Source organism: Colletes latitarsis, chromosome 12 (genome assembly GCF_051014445.1).
Source record: "Colletes latitarsis isolate SP2378_abdomen chromosome 12, iyColLati1, whole genome shotgun sequence".
NCBI lineage: Eukaryota > Metazoa > Arthropoda > Insecta > Hymenoptera > Colletidae > Colletes > Colletes latitarsis.
In genome coordinates this window covers 20,899,535-20,915,546 of record NC_135145.1, presented here as the reverse complement: position 1 = coordinate 20,915,546, position 16,012 = coordinate 20,899,535, and the positions used below count along the sequence as shown (strand labels likewise).

Genomic DNA, 16,012 nt, shown 5'->3' with positions numbered 1-16,012 from the left:
CGTTCACATCCACTGCAAGTGGGGAGAGAAAAGTTCAACGTCGATTTTCCATTGCAAATAACATTAAAAATTGGTAGACTCGATTCCGGCTTCAGGATTCGAGTAACGACGATGCAGGGACGGAAGGGGTGGTGTCTGTCGTTGCATTATTCCAAAATTGGCACGTTGGACGCCCGGAACCGCGCCCAGCGTCGCCAATACATGCACAGGCGTCCCGTTTGTTCGAAGTGTCGGGGTTGGTTTTCCCTGCGCGAACATCCTGGCCCCCGTAATGCACCTTGTGGATCTTGGTAGCGCGGGCTCTCTGGCTGGCCCCATGAATAATCATGATCCATTTCTGCTAGGTATCTAGACGAAGTTAAGGAGCTACAGGGGTTTGCTTGCGCCCCGGAGACGTAGAAATAACAGAAAGCCCCGCGCGACGTAACGAAACGGGGGATAACGGCTGAGGGAAAGACGATAAGCTACGCGAGAAACGTTAATTAATTTATAGGCGAATCGAGGGCGAGCAGCCCTCGAATCGGCCGGGGTGGGAAACTTCGACGTTGGGCGGAAAGTTTGAGCGAGGGGGACGCGTGCCGTAGCAGTCTGCGAATTCCAGACAACCCTGACTCCGTCTCTCTCACGCTCCAAGCCACCGAGAATTACCCTAATTGACATCGCCGTGCGCGTGGATACGCGTAAGCGATTTGATTGTTGCCAGACCCGAGCTACGAGCGCGTGGCTGCCTTCAAAAGCACCAAAACAGTTGCAATTTTTGGTAAAACATCTTGAAATCCGTGCAAGACTAAACTTATATTAAATTCGTTATTTATTGCAATTTTTGATCCGTAGAAAGAAATTATTCGGTGCTCTAGAACTTCCTCGCAACGATATGACAAACTCTCCGGGTGATTACCAGCTCCAATCTTCGATTTCGTAGCGGGTCAGAGAGACGGAAGGTCGGAAAGTGAGCCAGAGAGCGCAAAAGGGACGTAGAACGCGTAATCGAAGAAGAAGATCGCGGACGAGAGGGGTCCGTGCCCGTGGGATTTCACTCCGCGTAGAGTTGTTACAGAACGGCCATTGGGAATGCAAACATTCGGGGGAAATGCGCGCAGGTACGTCGGCGAAACCGAAGTGAGGACGCTGAGGCCTCAGGTAAACTCCACGGAGAAAGATAATCCTCGCACTTGGGCCACCTACAGCGTCTGCGAGATCATGGCTGAACGGTCGCGCTACGGACAGCCGATTAGGTGCGTCGCCATTCATCCCGCCTACGCCAACCCGACCATGTCCTCCAGCACGGAAGTGAGATTCGACGTTCGATGTAAGTACTTTCGTTTCTCTGTATCCCTCCATTTTGTTCCCTGAACACTTTACCGACCGGTAGCCCGGTGGTCCACTTACCGACGCTAGTGCACGCCGGCCGGTAACACTTTACCGACCATTGTCGGTAACATACGGTCTACCGGTAACACTTTACCGACCAGTGTCGGTAACATAGGGTATCGATACAACCGGTAGCTGTCGATAAGTGGATTACCAGGGTCCCAGTCGGTAAAGTGTTGAATTTTATAGAAAAAATCGACCACTTCTCGGATGGAATTCGGAACAAACGATGTTGTTAGATAAATTTTGACAACAAGAACAGCGTCGTGCCTGCGCCCACGCGATCGAAATTAATTTTGGCGAACTAGTCGATGTTCACCGCGAAGCAGAGGTTTATTATAACGTTCCATAACGATCCTCCGCTTAATGCTAATACGGATCAGCGTGGGGGATTAATACTTAAGAACGATCACCGATATCCGCGTATCCGTTCGACGGATCATGCACGGGCCCAACTTTTCCGCCGCCAAGCGCGTTCCTCGAACTTTTTTAACGAGATTCCCGTGCTGGGAAACAATTTTACCCGGGTGCTGGGGGCGAGCAATTTCGAGATATCCCCGAGTGTTCGATCCACGTCGGTGTTTGCAAGGCTAGAATCGTTACTTTTGCTGCTAAAGAGAATTTTAACAGGGAACCGAGACACGTAAAATCTGTATTTTATTTCCAGTAATTGTTAAGCTGAATTGCCCTTTTAGACCGTGCAATTATTAACGTGTCGATGAGCCAGAATTCTCGACGATAATTGTTACGATTTAAACCGCGTTTAAATTGCAACCGTAACAGCCTCTCTCTGTATTATACGTTATGCATTACCGAATTCTCGCGATCACGCCGCAAGTACATTACAATAATATCGAGTTTCACCGTATCAGGGACTACGTTTAATTAGCAATTGACGTTACCCGAAATAACAAGCTGCATCCAACCCTACGCCAAAGGTGCTTTTCTTTTGCCCGTCCGATTTTCAAACACTAGATACAATAAAAAAAAGCAAACAATTTTTCTATCAACCCTCGATAATAATTTTTAACGTAACAATTACATCGAGCTTCTGTTGATAAAAACAAAAAATCCGTTATTATTCCGAGGACGAAGGTAAAAAGCAGAGAATGCTCGCGGTAACTGTTAACGCGGGGGATGAAATTGATACGAACGATAGTGATATCGCGTGATGTTATTTACCCTTTCGTTTACGACGTAGCTGGAAAGACCGCGGAAGAACATCGAGCAACAAATAAATCGGTGTTAACGACAGCGGGACAGGAAAGCTGCGTGTGCAGGCGGGCAGACCTCGAACCCTCCCCGCGAGCCGAAAACTACCCCCCGCCATTGCAGCAATTTAACTCTGTACACACGCCGGAAACCGCGAGCCCTCATCAATCTCCCTCAAAACGCCGCGTCCTGACATCCTGCTTTTCGACCTTATCGACAATTCGAGCTCCGCTGCGTCGTCCCTCGGCGATTTTGAATCGCTTTTTGCGAAACACCGACCGGGTGACTGATGGACGAAGAATCGATTCGACCGGTCGGAACTACCTACACCCACGCGAATGGCCAGAAAAATATCCTGGCGATACGGTTAGGGCTCCAACGACGATGCAAACATTCTATTTGCATGGAAACGTACAGGGTGTACGACTACCTATGGGAAAAATTGTAATGGGGGATTCTAGAGGCCAAAATGAGACGAAAATCAAGAATACCAATTTGTCGATTGAGGATTCGTTGAAGAGTTATGGAAACATTTCAGGCCACACGGTATATTTTTGGTGAAGAATTTTTTTCTCGAAAATGGTTAGGATTTCGAGGGTATGTCTATTGGTAAAAAATGATTGTAATTGACCCCTGCAACTAGAAATAATTTTTTTAGAACGATTTGAAATTTTTTAATTTTGTTGAAAAATTTGTTCACCTTCCTGAATTTTTTTCTCGAAAATGGTTAGGATTTCGAGGGTATGTCTATTGATACAAAATGATTGTAATTGACCCCTGCAACTAGAAATAATTTTTTTAGAACGATTTGAAATTTTTTAATTTTGTTGAAAAATTTGTTCACCTTCCTGAATTTTTTTCTCGAAAATGGTTAGGATTTCGAGGGTATGTCTAATGATAAGAAATGATTGTAATTGACCCCTGCAACTAGAAATAATTTTTTTAGAACGATTTGAAATTTTTTAATTTTGTTGAAAAATTTGTTCGCCTTCCGGAATTTTTTTCTCGAAAATGGTTAGGATTTCGAGGGTATGTCTATTGATACAAAATGATTGTAATTGACCCCTGCAACTAGAAATAATTTTTTTAGAACGATTTGAAATTTTTTAATTTTGTCGACTTTATTCACCTTCCTGAATTTTTTTTTCGAAACTGCGTAGGATTTCGGGGGTATGCGTATTCACCAAAAATGGTTGTATTTGATCCCAGAATCTAGAAATAATTTTTTTAGAATGATTTGAAATTTTTTAATTTTGTCGAGAAATTTGTTCATCTTCCTGAATTTTTTTTTCGAAACTGCGTAGGATTTCGGGAGTGTGCCTATTCACCAAAAATGGTTATATTTGATCACAGAATCTAGAAATAATTTTTTTAGAACGATTCGAAATTTTTTTTGTTGCGGAAAAATTTGGGCACTGTCGATTTTTCTTAAAAGTTTGTTTTTCATTTTTAATTAATTTGTTTGACGTTGTTCGGAAATTTTGTTTAATACTTTTTTGTAGGTACTCATGAGCTCTACTTCAGAAAAAAGTTTCATTGAAATATATTCACTATTGTGAGACTTATGGTCGCTTGAAAATTGGACCACTCTTATGGTGTTTTTCTCATTTTACGGTGCCAAGAATCAACTTTTCGAATATTTTTACAATTTCTACATATTCTACACTAAAATACGCGTCGTTTGCTTTTTTAAACATTAAAATCGTCCCATCCGTTCAGAAGTTATGACATTTTAAAGATTCGCATGAAATTTCAGTGAAACATATCGACGCTATGGTCAGACATTGTATTTTCGGTAAAGAATTTTTTTCTCGAAAGTGAGCAGGAATTCGGATGTTTGTGTATTCACCAAAAATGATTGTAATTAGTCTCTACAACCAAAAATAATTTTTCCAGATTGATTTGAAATTTTTTAATTTCGGCGAAAAATTTCCCCACATAAACGAATTTTTTTCTCGGAAGTGTGTAGGATTTCGGGGGTATGTCTATTCACCTAAAATGATTGCAAATGATCCCCGCAACGGAAAATAATTTTTTTAGAACAATTTGAAATTTTTTAATTTTCTCGAAAATTTGATCCACCTATTCGAATTTTTTTCTCGAAACTGAGTAAGATTTTGGAGGTATATCTGTTGACCAAAAATGAGTACAATTGGCTCCCCTAGTTAAAAATAATTTTTTTAGAAAGGTTTGACATTTTTTTTTTTCGTCGTAAAATTTTACACCTTCTCGAATTTTTTTCTCAAAAGTGGGTAGGATTTCGAAGGTATGTGTAATGACCAAAAATGATTGTAATTGACCCCTCCAACTAAAAATAATTTTTCCAGAACGATTTGAAATTTTTGAATTTAATTGTTAATAACTTTTTAACGAAGCCTCCATCAACAAATTGGTATTCTTGATTTTCGTCTTATTTTGGCCTCCAGAATCCCCCATTAAAATTTTCCCCATCGATGGCCAAACACCCTGTATATGTTGCAACCCCCTTAGCGGGGGTGGCAAAAAGTCACCCCACAACGGGGGAAACGCTTAATATAATTTTTTATTCCACTCTACAATACTTGAAAATTAATTTTTGTAGATCAGAATTTCACTTGGAACAGTTCTCGATCAATCCCCATAAATTATATTATAAATTTCCAAGGGTTGATATAAAATAATTTTTATTTCTCTAAAATAAATTGTTTAACGATTCTCCTACAATCAATTTTATTCAAATTAATTGTCAACCAATCCACAAGTAATATCAAACAAAACAAACTAAATACAAGTACTTTTATTTGACTCGTGAATCTTTTAAAAAAATTCATCACCCAAACAGGGGATAAATAATTTTAAAAAAATACAGCCCTGTTGCCCCATTGGAGACGATATTAGTAATCGAGGTGGCCACTTTTGCCTCGTGTTCCGTCTATCGAGCGATCGATACATCGACGAGTAAGGGGAAATGTAAATAGTCGGACGTCCCCTCTTTTCCACCCCCGCGGTCTCAATACCCAAGACAGTAATTTAACCGCGACGAACAGTTTCCCCCGTAATCAGATTCCGGAATCGATCTCGGGGCGTCGTTGCACCCCCGCCGGCGGGATCGTCGAACGAACCGAAATTTTTTCTTCTATTAATCGTTACCCCCCACCGCCCCCCAATCCCCCCGCGGCGTAATTCTTTCCGCGCGAAATCTCCCGTTCGAACTCGAGACCCGGGCGATTCCTACGGGAATTCTGGCCGTGTGATTTACAAGAAGACAGCTGCTGGTGCACGGGGTGTCCCGTTAAAAAAGAAATCAAATCTCCCAACCCCTGCACACCCACACTTTCCAACCAAACACACCAAAAATAAATTTACTAAATTTCTTTCGAGACTACAGGCACGTGGTCTGGAATATTCTATTTTTATAACCTAGAATTGTTAACCTAAAATAATTATTTTCAACCCTCAAATTAAAGAGATACGAAATTTTGTATGAAAGAATTTTTTGTACTGGTTTGAGAGGGTGCAGATGTTAAAGTAGGCCATTTTTTTGGGACACCGTGTACGTGTGTTGATTAGGTGCATTAGCCAGGGTGGGAGTCTTGGACTGAAATTGAAAAGTTCGCCTCGGAGCGTCGATCGAAACGCCCGCGGGAATTTCGAATCGTCCCTTTCGCTTCGCCCACCCCCTCCATCCTTGATTCCACCCTCTTTCCGCCCCTTGCTCCCCCGGGAGCCGACGTTTACTTTGCCGCAACGACTGCTTGCACTCCGTTGATGCACTCTTCGACAGGAGAGACCCAGCTGATGCGAATGGATCGGCGGTCGTTCGTCTGCTCGTGTTTCGGCCACTCGGTCTTTCGTCGAACTTCGACCTGTTCTTACGGACCGAAACGGGGGATAAGAGGGCTGCGTTGCGCCTTGCATCCCCCAGGAAACGTTTCAGCGAAAACTGTTCCGCCTCGGGAAATTCGGGGGTGCTTCGGTACAGGCTTGCAATTTTTAGGTCACTTTGCGATTTTTTTTTTTAAGGAAACCGTAGATTTCTCTGAAGGGTGTTTTGGGGTATATAATCAGTGAGGTTTATAGAGTATACAGTATTTTTTTCAAGTAAAAATAATGAAAATTGGGGGAGCTATGAATTATTAAAGAAAGCCTCACTAAGGGGGTAGTTAGTCTCGACATGCAATTCATGGGTCTCTTTAAGAATTTTTTTGAAGATAACCATAGATTGCTTTGGATTGAGATTTGGCGCATATGTTTAGTGGTATTTTGAGCATACACTGTATTTTTTTGGAATAAAAATAATGAAAATTGGGGGAGCTATGAATTATCAAAAAAAGCCTCACTGAGGGTGTTGCTTTAGGACAAGAAGTCTTATATCACTTTGTGATTTTTTTTTGATAAAACCGTAGATTTCTCTGGAGGGTGTTTTCGGGTATATAATCAGTGAGGTTTATAGAGTATACAGTATTTTTTTCAAGTAAAAATAATGAAAATTGGGGGAGCTATGAATTATTAAAGAAAGCCTCACTAAGGGGGTAGTTAGTCTCGACATGCAATTCATGGGTCTCTTTAAGAATTTTTTTGAAGATAACCATAGATTGCTTTGGATTGAGATTTGGCGCATATGTTTAGTGGTATTTTGAGCATACACTGTATTTTTTTCGAATAAAAATAATGAAAATTGGGGGAGCTATGAATTATCAAAAAAAGCCTCACTAAGGTTGTTGCTTTAGGACAAGGAGTCTTAGATCACTTTGTGATTTTTTTTTTGATAAAACTGTAGATTGCTCTGAAGGGTGTTTTGGGGTATATAATCAGTGAGGTTTATAGGGTATACAGTATTTTTTTCAAGTAAAAATAATGAAAATTGGGGGAGCTATAAATTATCAACAAAAGCCTCACTGAGAGTGTTGCTTTAGGACAAGGAGTGTTAGATCACTTTGTGATTTTTTTTTAAGAAAACCGTAGATTGCTCTGAAGGGCAATTTAGTACATATATTCACTAAGGTTTATAGAGTATACAGTATTTTTTTCACCCAAAAATACTCAAAATTACACAAGCTATAAATAATCAAAGACAGTCCCTCTAAGAGTGCAGTTTCATCTAGACAATTTCTAGGTCTCTCTAATAATTTTTACAAAATAACCATAGATTGCTCTGTATTGAAATTCAGCACACACATTCACCAATCTTTACAGAGTACACAGTATTTTTTTTCACCCAAAAATACCCAAAATTGCGCGAGCTATAAATAATCAAAGACAGCTCCTCTAAGAGGGCAGTTTCATCTAGACAATTTCCAGGTCTCTCTAATAATTTTCACAAAATAACCATAGATTGCTCTGGATCGAAATTCAGTACACACATTCACCAATGTTTGCAGAGTACACAGTATTTTTTTCACCCAAAAATACTCAAAATTGCGCGAGCTATAAATAATCAAAGACAGCTCCTCTAAGAGGGTAGTTTCATCTAGACAATTTCCAGGTCTCTCTAATAATTTTTACAAAATAACCATAGATTGCTCTGGATTGAAATTCAGTACACACGTTCACCAATGTTTACAGAGTACACAGTATTTTTTTCACCCAAAAATACCCAAAATTGCGCGATCTATAAATAATCAAAGACAGCTCCTCTAAGAGGGTAGTTTCATCTAGACAATTTCCAGGTCTCTCTAATAATTTTTACAAAATAACCATAGATTACTCTGTATTGAAATTCAGTACACACATTCACCAATGTTTACAGAGTACACAGTATTTTTTTCACCCAAAAATAATAAAAATTACGCGATCTATAAGTAATCAAAGACAGCTCCTCTAAGAGGGTAGTTTCATCTAGACAATTTCCAGGTCTCTCTAATAATTTTCACAAAATAACCATAGATTGCTCTGTATTGAAATTCAGTACACACATTCACCAATGTTTACAGAGTACACAGTATTTTTTTCACCCAAAAATACTCAAAATTGCGCGATCTATAAATTCGATCCCATCAGACTCTCCCTAAATTGTTCGATCATGTTATAATGCGATTCTTTAAGCTCGTTAGGTCTAAATCACACTGCAAAAGTATCTCGTTTACATGAGGGGAGGGGTTCTACCGTGTAGCTTCCATCAAATTGGGAATCTCACTCGTAGAAAGGCAGTCGCGACGAAGTTGTTTGAAAAGTTACATCTTTCTTGGTCGTCGCGGGGGCGAGACGACAAGGAGGGTGAATTTATTCGCGGTGGACGCAGTTTCCAACGCGGCAGCTGACGGCGAGAGTCCGACGGATATTCGCTGAACCGTATTCCCGGGCAGTCGTTCTTTGGGTAAACTTCAAAAGCCTCTGTTTTTACAGGCGGCGGTGACGGGAGATCGAACAAAAAGAGGGAAAAAAAGGGGGTGAAAAAGAGGGGAAAAAAAAATAATGGAAGGAAGAAGTACACGTTTCGAGGGGCGTTGCAACGGACATTTTGCGTCTTTTGTGTCGCGTTAGAGGAATTTCTGTTTCAACGTTTCCGGGGGTGGAATTTTTTCCCCTCCTCCCCTCCGTCGTTCCTCGCGTCGCGCGTTCTCTTTAATTAAGCCATCGCGCGCGAATTCGTTAATTAACTTTTATCCGTACTGCCGTGCAGAAACGAACGCGTTTCCTGGAACGGAGGAAAAATAAAAAAAAAAAAAATTTACACAAAGGAAAGGGGGTGACACACTGACAAACATTCAAATGCGACGACAGGGTTGTATTCTCGTTGACGAATTGACGAGAACGCTAATATTATGCAATGTCGCTCTTTGTCGCGGGCGATCGTGACAACCACGAAATTCCCCCAACCCCCCCAGAATTGTTTTCAAATTATAAACAGGGCTGAACTGTTTCTGTGACAGATTTCTCATCTCTGTTTGTTAAATATTAAGTATCGTGACTGGAGTATTTTTTGTGATATTTTTTATGTGAATGTGTGAGTGGTGTAACCATCCCCAGGACGAGATACAAGGGTGCTAGAGTACATGAAATTATCACATATTTTTTAACCCTCAAGTGGACTCGGAATCTCTGTAATAATAAACAGATGGAGGATTACTTTTTTCAAATATTTGCATTTTAACACATACCCGATTTTTTTTCTCGAAAGTGGGTAGGATTTTGGGGGTATGTGTAATGACCAAAAATGATTGTAATTGACCCTTGCAACCGAAAATAATTTTTTTAGAACGATTTGAAATTTTTTGATTTCGTACGAAAAGTTTCTCCATCAAATCGAATTTTTTTCTCGAAAGTGGATAGGATTTCAAGGGTATGTCTATTGACCAAAAATGATTGTAATTGATCCCCAGAAGCAAACATAATTTTTCTAGAATGATCTGAAATTATTTAATTTCGTCGAAAATTTTGTCAGCCTTCTCGAATTTTTTTCTCGAAAATGGTTAGGATTTCGAGGGTATGTCTATTGATAAAAAATGATTGTAATTGACCCCTGCAACTAAAAATAATTTTTTTAGAACGATTTGATATTTTTTAATTTTGTTGAAAAATTTGTTCACCTTCCTGAATTTTTTTTTCGAAACTGCGTAGGATTTTGGGGGTATGCGTATTCACCAAAAATGGTTATATTTGATCCCAGAATCTAGAAATAATTTTTTCAGAACGATTCGAAAGTTTTCAATTTCGCCGAAAAATATAGGCACCTACTCCTTATCGATTTTTCTTAAAAATTTCTTTTTCATTTTTAGTAATATTTTTGACATTCTACAGAAAAGTTGTCTAATACTTATTGATAGATACGCATGAGCTCTACTTCAGAAAAAAGTTTCATTGAAATATATTCACAATTGTAGGAGTTATGGCTGTTTGAAAATTGGACCACTATTATGGTGTTTTTCTCATTTTACGGGGTCAAGGAACAAGTTTTCAAATATTTTTAGAATTTCTACATATTCTACACTAAAATACGCGTAGTTTGCTTTTTGAAACATTAAAATCCTTCGATCCGTTCAGAAGTTATGACGTTTTAAAGATTTGCATGAAATTTCAGGAGAATGGATCAACGTCTAGTCAGGCATTGTATTTTCGGTAAACAATTTTTTTCTCGAAAGTGAGCAGGAATTCGGTGGTATGTGTATTCACCAAAAATGATTGTAATTGACGCATGCAACCGAAAATAATTTTTCCAGAATGATTTGAAATTATTTAATTTTGTCGAAAATTTTGTCAGCCTTCCCGAATTTTTTTCTCGAAAATGGTTAGGATTTCGAGGGTATGTTTATTGACCAAAAATGCTTGTAATTGACCCCAGGAACTAAAAATAATTTTTCCAGAACGATTCGAAATTTTTCAATTTCGCCGAAAAATATAGGCATCTACTCCCTATCGATTTTTCTTAAAAATTAGTTTTTCATTTTTAATTAATTTGTTCGACGTTGTACGGAAATTTTGTTTAATACTTTTTTGTAGGTACCCATGAGCTCTACTTCAGAAAAAAATTTCAATGAAATCCATTCACTATTGTGAAAGTTATGGTCGTTTGAAAATTGGACCACTCTTATGGTGTTTTTCTCATTTTACGGGGTCAAGGAACAAGTTTTCGAATATTTTTAGAATTTCTATATATTCTACACTAAAATACGCGTAGTTTGCTTTTTGAAACATTAAAATCCTTCGATCCGTTCAGAAGTTATGATGTTTTAAAGATTTGCATGAAATTTCAGGAGAATGGATCAACGTCTGGTCAGACATTGTATTTTCGGTAAACAATTTTTTTCTCGAAAGTGAGCAGGAATTCGGGGGTATGTGTATTCACCAAAAATGATTGTAATTGACCCCTCCAACTAAAAATAATTTTTCCAGAACGATTTGAAATTTTTAAACTTAATTGTTAATAACTTTTTAACCAAACCTCCATCAACAAATTGGTATTCTTGATTTTCGTCTTATTGTGGCCTCTAGAATCTCCCATTAAAATTTTTCCCAGGGGTGTTTTATTAAATAATTGTTAATTTGAAATTTTAGAGGCCTCGATAATCCACTTAAGGGTTGAAATAATCCTATAAGAAAATTTGTGATAAAAAAAATAAAGTCAAAACATACCAATAAATTAAATATTTACAATCTCCTCTAAATTGCATTTTAGTAAATCGCAAATTCGAGTTTGATTAAATTGTTTCTTCCAATAAATAACACAAATAGCAATATTCCAGTTTCCATTATTAAATCTCGTGAAAGAATATGCAACCTTTAATTTTTCACGCGAATTTCCACGTATGTTTTTCCCCACTATTTTGATCGAGTTCCTTTTATTTCTGACACGGATTTGCATGTATTTTTCTCCCCAGCGTTTGACAAAGTTCTTCGAATAATTACCTGCCAGTCTATTAATAATATCTGGGTCAACATTCTTTCTGCCCCCTCCTCTCCCCCACCCTATGCACCTATGCTACACACATTCAGAAATGAAACAACGTTTGCTTTTGCTCGATTTTTCTTTCGACAAAGGAGAACGCGTATTGATCTGTTTAACTTTAATTAACGTTTGTAACGAAGATTCGAAATGTACGGAGAAAAAGGGATCGATACTCGTATCGCGTCAAACATTTTTAATTAACGAGGGAAAGCTTCGAGCTTTTTACGAGACTCGATCGACACTTAAAAATGTGTAGCACTTGGAAATATCAACCATCGCTCTGAAAATTGTGGGCCACCTGTTCGATTAAATATTTCGAAAACCGCGAGCTCTCGATATTCAAACAGTTTTTCCACCTCGTAAAATTTAAACATACCTATCCCTTCCTTTAACAAAAACACAATTCTCTCGTCGGAACACGTAACTATTTTCCTAGACGCGAAATGTTAAATAACGAGCGAATGCGTTGTTTGTCGAACAATAATTGCGATCCGCATTATGCAATCAATTATGTTCCACGCCGAGCGGATGAATGCTGATCTGAATAATTGTTCGATCTAATGAACGGGCTAATAAACCGAGTTTTTATTCGTTCGGAGTAAAATTCGAATTGATCGAAGTGGTACGCTCGTGCAATTCGAAAATCGAAAATTCCCACGATTAATCGCGTCGAAGTCCCAGTGTTCCACCTAAAAATTAACGAAACAGAATTTCCCTGTTGAAATAGATTTATCCAAGACAATCTCGCAGCGACACGGTGGTACCATGAGTACTGAAAAGATTTTTCGCGGGCTCTTTGGAAAATTTATCGCCGCTCGTCCCGGGGCGCGATAATGAATTTGTTTCGATCAACGTTGCGCTCGTTTGGCTGTAATTTACTGGCACCGATGCTGATCGAATATTCATGAAGCATTGTCCGAAAACGAACGCCGTTCCACGGGTTGAATTTATTGAAAAGTCCAAGAGAGACTGACGCGATTTATGCACCCGGGCACACGTAGTTTCCGAATGTACAAGCGACCGTGTTTCGCCACAGTCTTCGGTAAACTTCAAAAACGTCCGGGTAATAACGTTGTAGCCCCGGGGTACCGGGGAAACATCCAACCCTGAATACGAAATTTTTTTCCCCCTCCAACGATCGATAGGCTCGTTGTTTCGTTCCGCCTGGCCGGGCCATTCGATAATCAAATTCGCGTGGAATCACGGCGAAACGCGACAAAACACGTCCACATGCCGTGTCAGCTGTATTAATTTAATATCCTACGAGCAATTGATCCAGCCTGGCCGCCGGTTATTACCGTTTTCGACGATCGGGCTCGCGGTCATCCGATTCCCCGTGCAAACATTTCTGCGCGACAGACAGGATTATTATTAACGTTGTTTCGCAATTTATTCGTCCCCTTCGTCGCTATTCAGCATCCACCAGCCTTTCTTTTTACTCTGCAACGTTTCACGGAACGTGAAATCGACGAATATTTGTAAATACTGTAATTAAAATATTATTTAGTATTCATTCTGTCGATACGAACGGTCCTTACCGACCTTAAATCGGCTGACAGTCGATAACTGCTGGTCACTTACCGACCGACAAATCGGCTGACGGTCGATAACTACTGGTCACTTACCGACCGACAAATCGGCTGACGGTCGATAACTGCTGGTCACTTACCGACCGACAAATCGGCTGACGGTCGATAACTGTTGGAGACTTACCGACCAATAAATCGGGTGACAGTCGATAACTACCGGGCACTCAAAGGGTAATTAATCGACTGTCCATCGATAAAGCGTTAATGTCAATGGAATAAATTATTGTTGCGTATTGAAATAAGAATATTTCTCGGGGATTTGTATTCCGTATTATATTCTCGCAGTTCGACGGTAGGTTTGTAACAGATATCCATCACGGGCAGTTCGAGAGGGGGGGAAACGACAGTGACTGGACCGCGGTTTCGAAGATGCCAATCGCACGGGGCTAACGTGTTCGTCGACGCGTGGAAAACGCGAGGGAATAGAGTTCGGGAAACAAGTAAAACGGAAACAAAAGCGACTACATGCGCCGTTCGGAACAGCTGCGGAGGCTTTCCCGTAGAAACACGCTGTGCAACCACACAAATAGGACCCCGGTCCGGTCCGGTGAGCTCGCCGACGCCCCCGCGTTACTTCGTATAAAACGCCGACAGGTAAAAAGGGTAATAAAGGGGAAAGGAGGAAGAGAACGGGAGAAACAGATGGGAGGGAGACAGAGAATGTAGCTGAAATTGTGAATGGGTCAGCGAGTGTTCGTTCGCGCGTATTTCGAAATCATTGTTACGTGAAATGAACAGCTGCGCAAGCTACCCCTCTGCAACGGCCATAGAATCGACGATTCGATTCCAGAGCATACCCCCATCCCCCCTCCTACGACTTTTTCATCATTCCCTACCGATTTCTGCTTTCCGCTTTCGCGCCTGTAAATCCAAAGAAATTAATCCCCCGCCCACGCGATGAGATTCCACGAACGATTTGGCGAACCTTGTCACGTTCGACCGACATTTTTACTTTTGGCACGCCTTATTCGACTATTTTAAGCACCTCGAGTCGGGTTATATTTATTAAAAAATTGAAATACAAATTTTGGATGTTTTTGGAATGTCTCGAGTGACTCGAATTTTGCAACATTAAACTCCTCCAATCCGGTCGGGAGTTATGGTGTTTTAGACATGTGCATAAAATTTCAGGGGAACGAATCAACGATAGGTCAGACATTATATTTTCAGTAAGGAATTTTTTTCTCGAAAGTGGATAGGATTTCAAGGGTATGTCTATTGACCAAAAATAATTGTAATTGATCCCCATAACCAAATATAATTTTTCTAGAATGATCTGAAATTATTTAGTTTCGTCGAAAATTTTGTCAGACTACTCGAATTTTTTTCTCGAAAGTGCGTAGGATTTCGAGGGTATGTTTATTGACCAAAAATGCTTGTAATTGAACCCAGGAACTAAAAATAATTTTTCCTGAACGATTCGAAATTTTTCAATTTCGCCGAAAAATATAGGCATCTACCCCCTGTCGATTTTCCTTAAAAACTAGTTTTTCATTTTTGATAATTTTATTTGATGCCCTACAGAAAAGTTTTCTAATACTTTTTTTGTAGGCACCCATGAGCTCTACTTCAGAAAAAAGTTTCATTGAAATATATTCACTATTGTGAAAGTTATGGCTGTTTGAAAATTGGACCACTCTTATGGTGTTTTCCTCATTTTACGGGATCAAGGAACAAGTTTTCGAATAGTTTTAGAATTTCTACATATTCTACACTAAAATACGCGTCGTTTGCTTTTTTAAACATTACAATCCTTCAATCCGTTCAGAAGTTATAACATTTTAAAGATTCACATGGAATTTCAGGGGAATAGATCAACGTCTGGTCAGACATTGTATTTTCGGTTAAGAATTTTTTTCTCGAAAGTGAGCAGGAATTCGGGGGTATGTCTATTGACCAAAAATGATTGTAATTGACCCCTCCAACTAAAAATAATTTTTCCAAAACGATTTGAAATTTTTTTTTCCGTCGAAAAATTTCACACCTTCTCGAATTTTTTTCTAGAAAGTGGGTAGGATTTTGGGGGTATGTCTATTGACCAAAATTGATTGTAATTGACCCCTACAACCAAAAATATTTTTTTTAGAACGATTTGAAATTTTTTTTTTCGCCGACCTACCCCCTGTCGATTTTTCTTAAAAATTCGTTTTTCGTGTTTAATAAATTTGGTTGGCGCTGTACAGGAAAGTTGTCTAATACTTTTTTGTAGGTACCCATGAGCTGTACTTCAGAAAAAAGTTTCGTTGAAATATATTCACTGTTGTGAAAGTTATGGTCGTTTGAAAATTGGACCATTTTTATGGGGTTTTTCTTATTTTACGGGGTCAAGGAACAAGTTTTCGAATATTTTTACAATTTCTACATATTCTTCACCAAAATACGCGTTGTTTGGCGTTTGAAACATTAAAATCGTCCAATCCGTTCAGAAGTTATGACGATTTAATAGACAATTGCCTCCATCGAGATAAATAAATAT

General features: G+C 39.4%; 1 protein-coding gene across 7 annotated transcripts in view; it reads left to right on the top strand.

Annotated features, from left to right (window-relative positions):
- LOC143348884 (kin of IRRE-like protein 3) overlaps nt 1–16,012 on the top strand; it is a 339,595-nt gene that overhangs the window by 297,506 nt on the left and 26,077 nt on the right. For all 7 annotated transcript variants that reach the window (XM_076779587.1, XM_076779593.1, XM_076779588.1 and 4 more), the window contains one exon: nt 1,101–1,309. In XM_076779587.1, the coding sequence (XP_076635702.1) occupies nt 1,101–1,309 (209 nt within the window). The remainder of the gene's footprint in view (nt 1–1,100; nt 1,310–16,012) is intronic.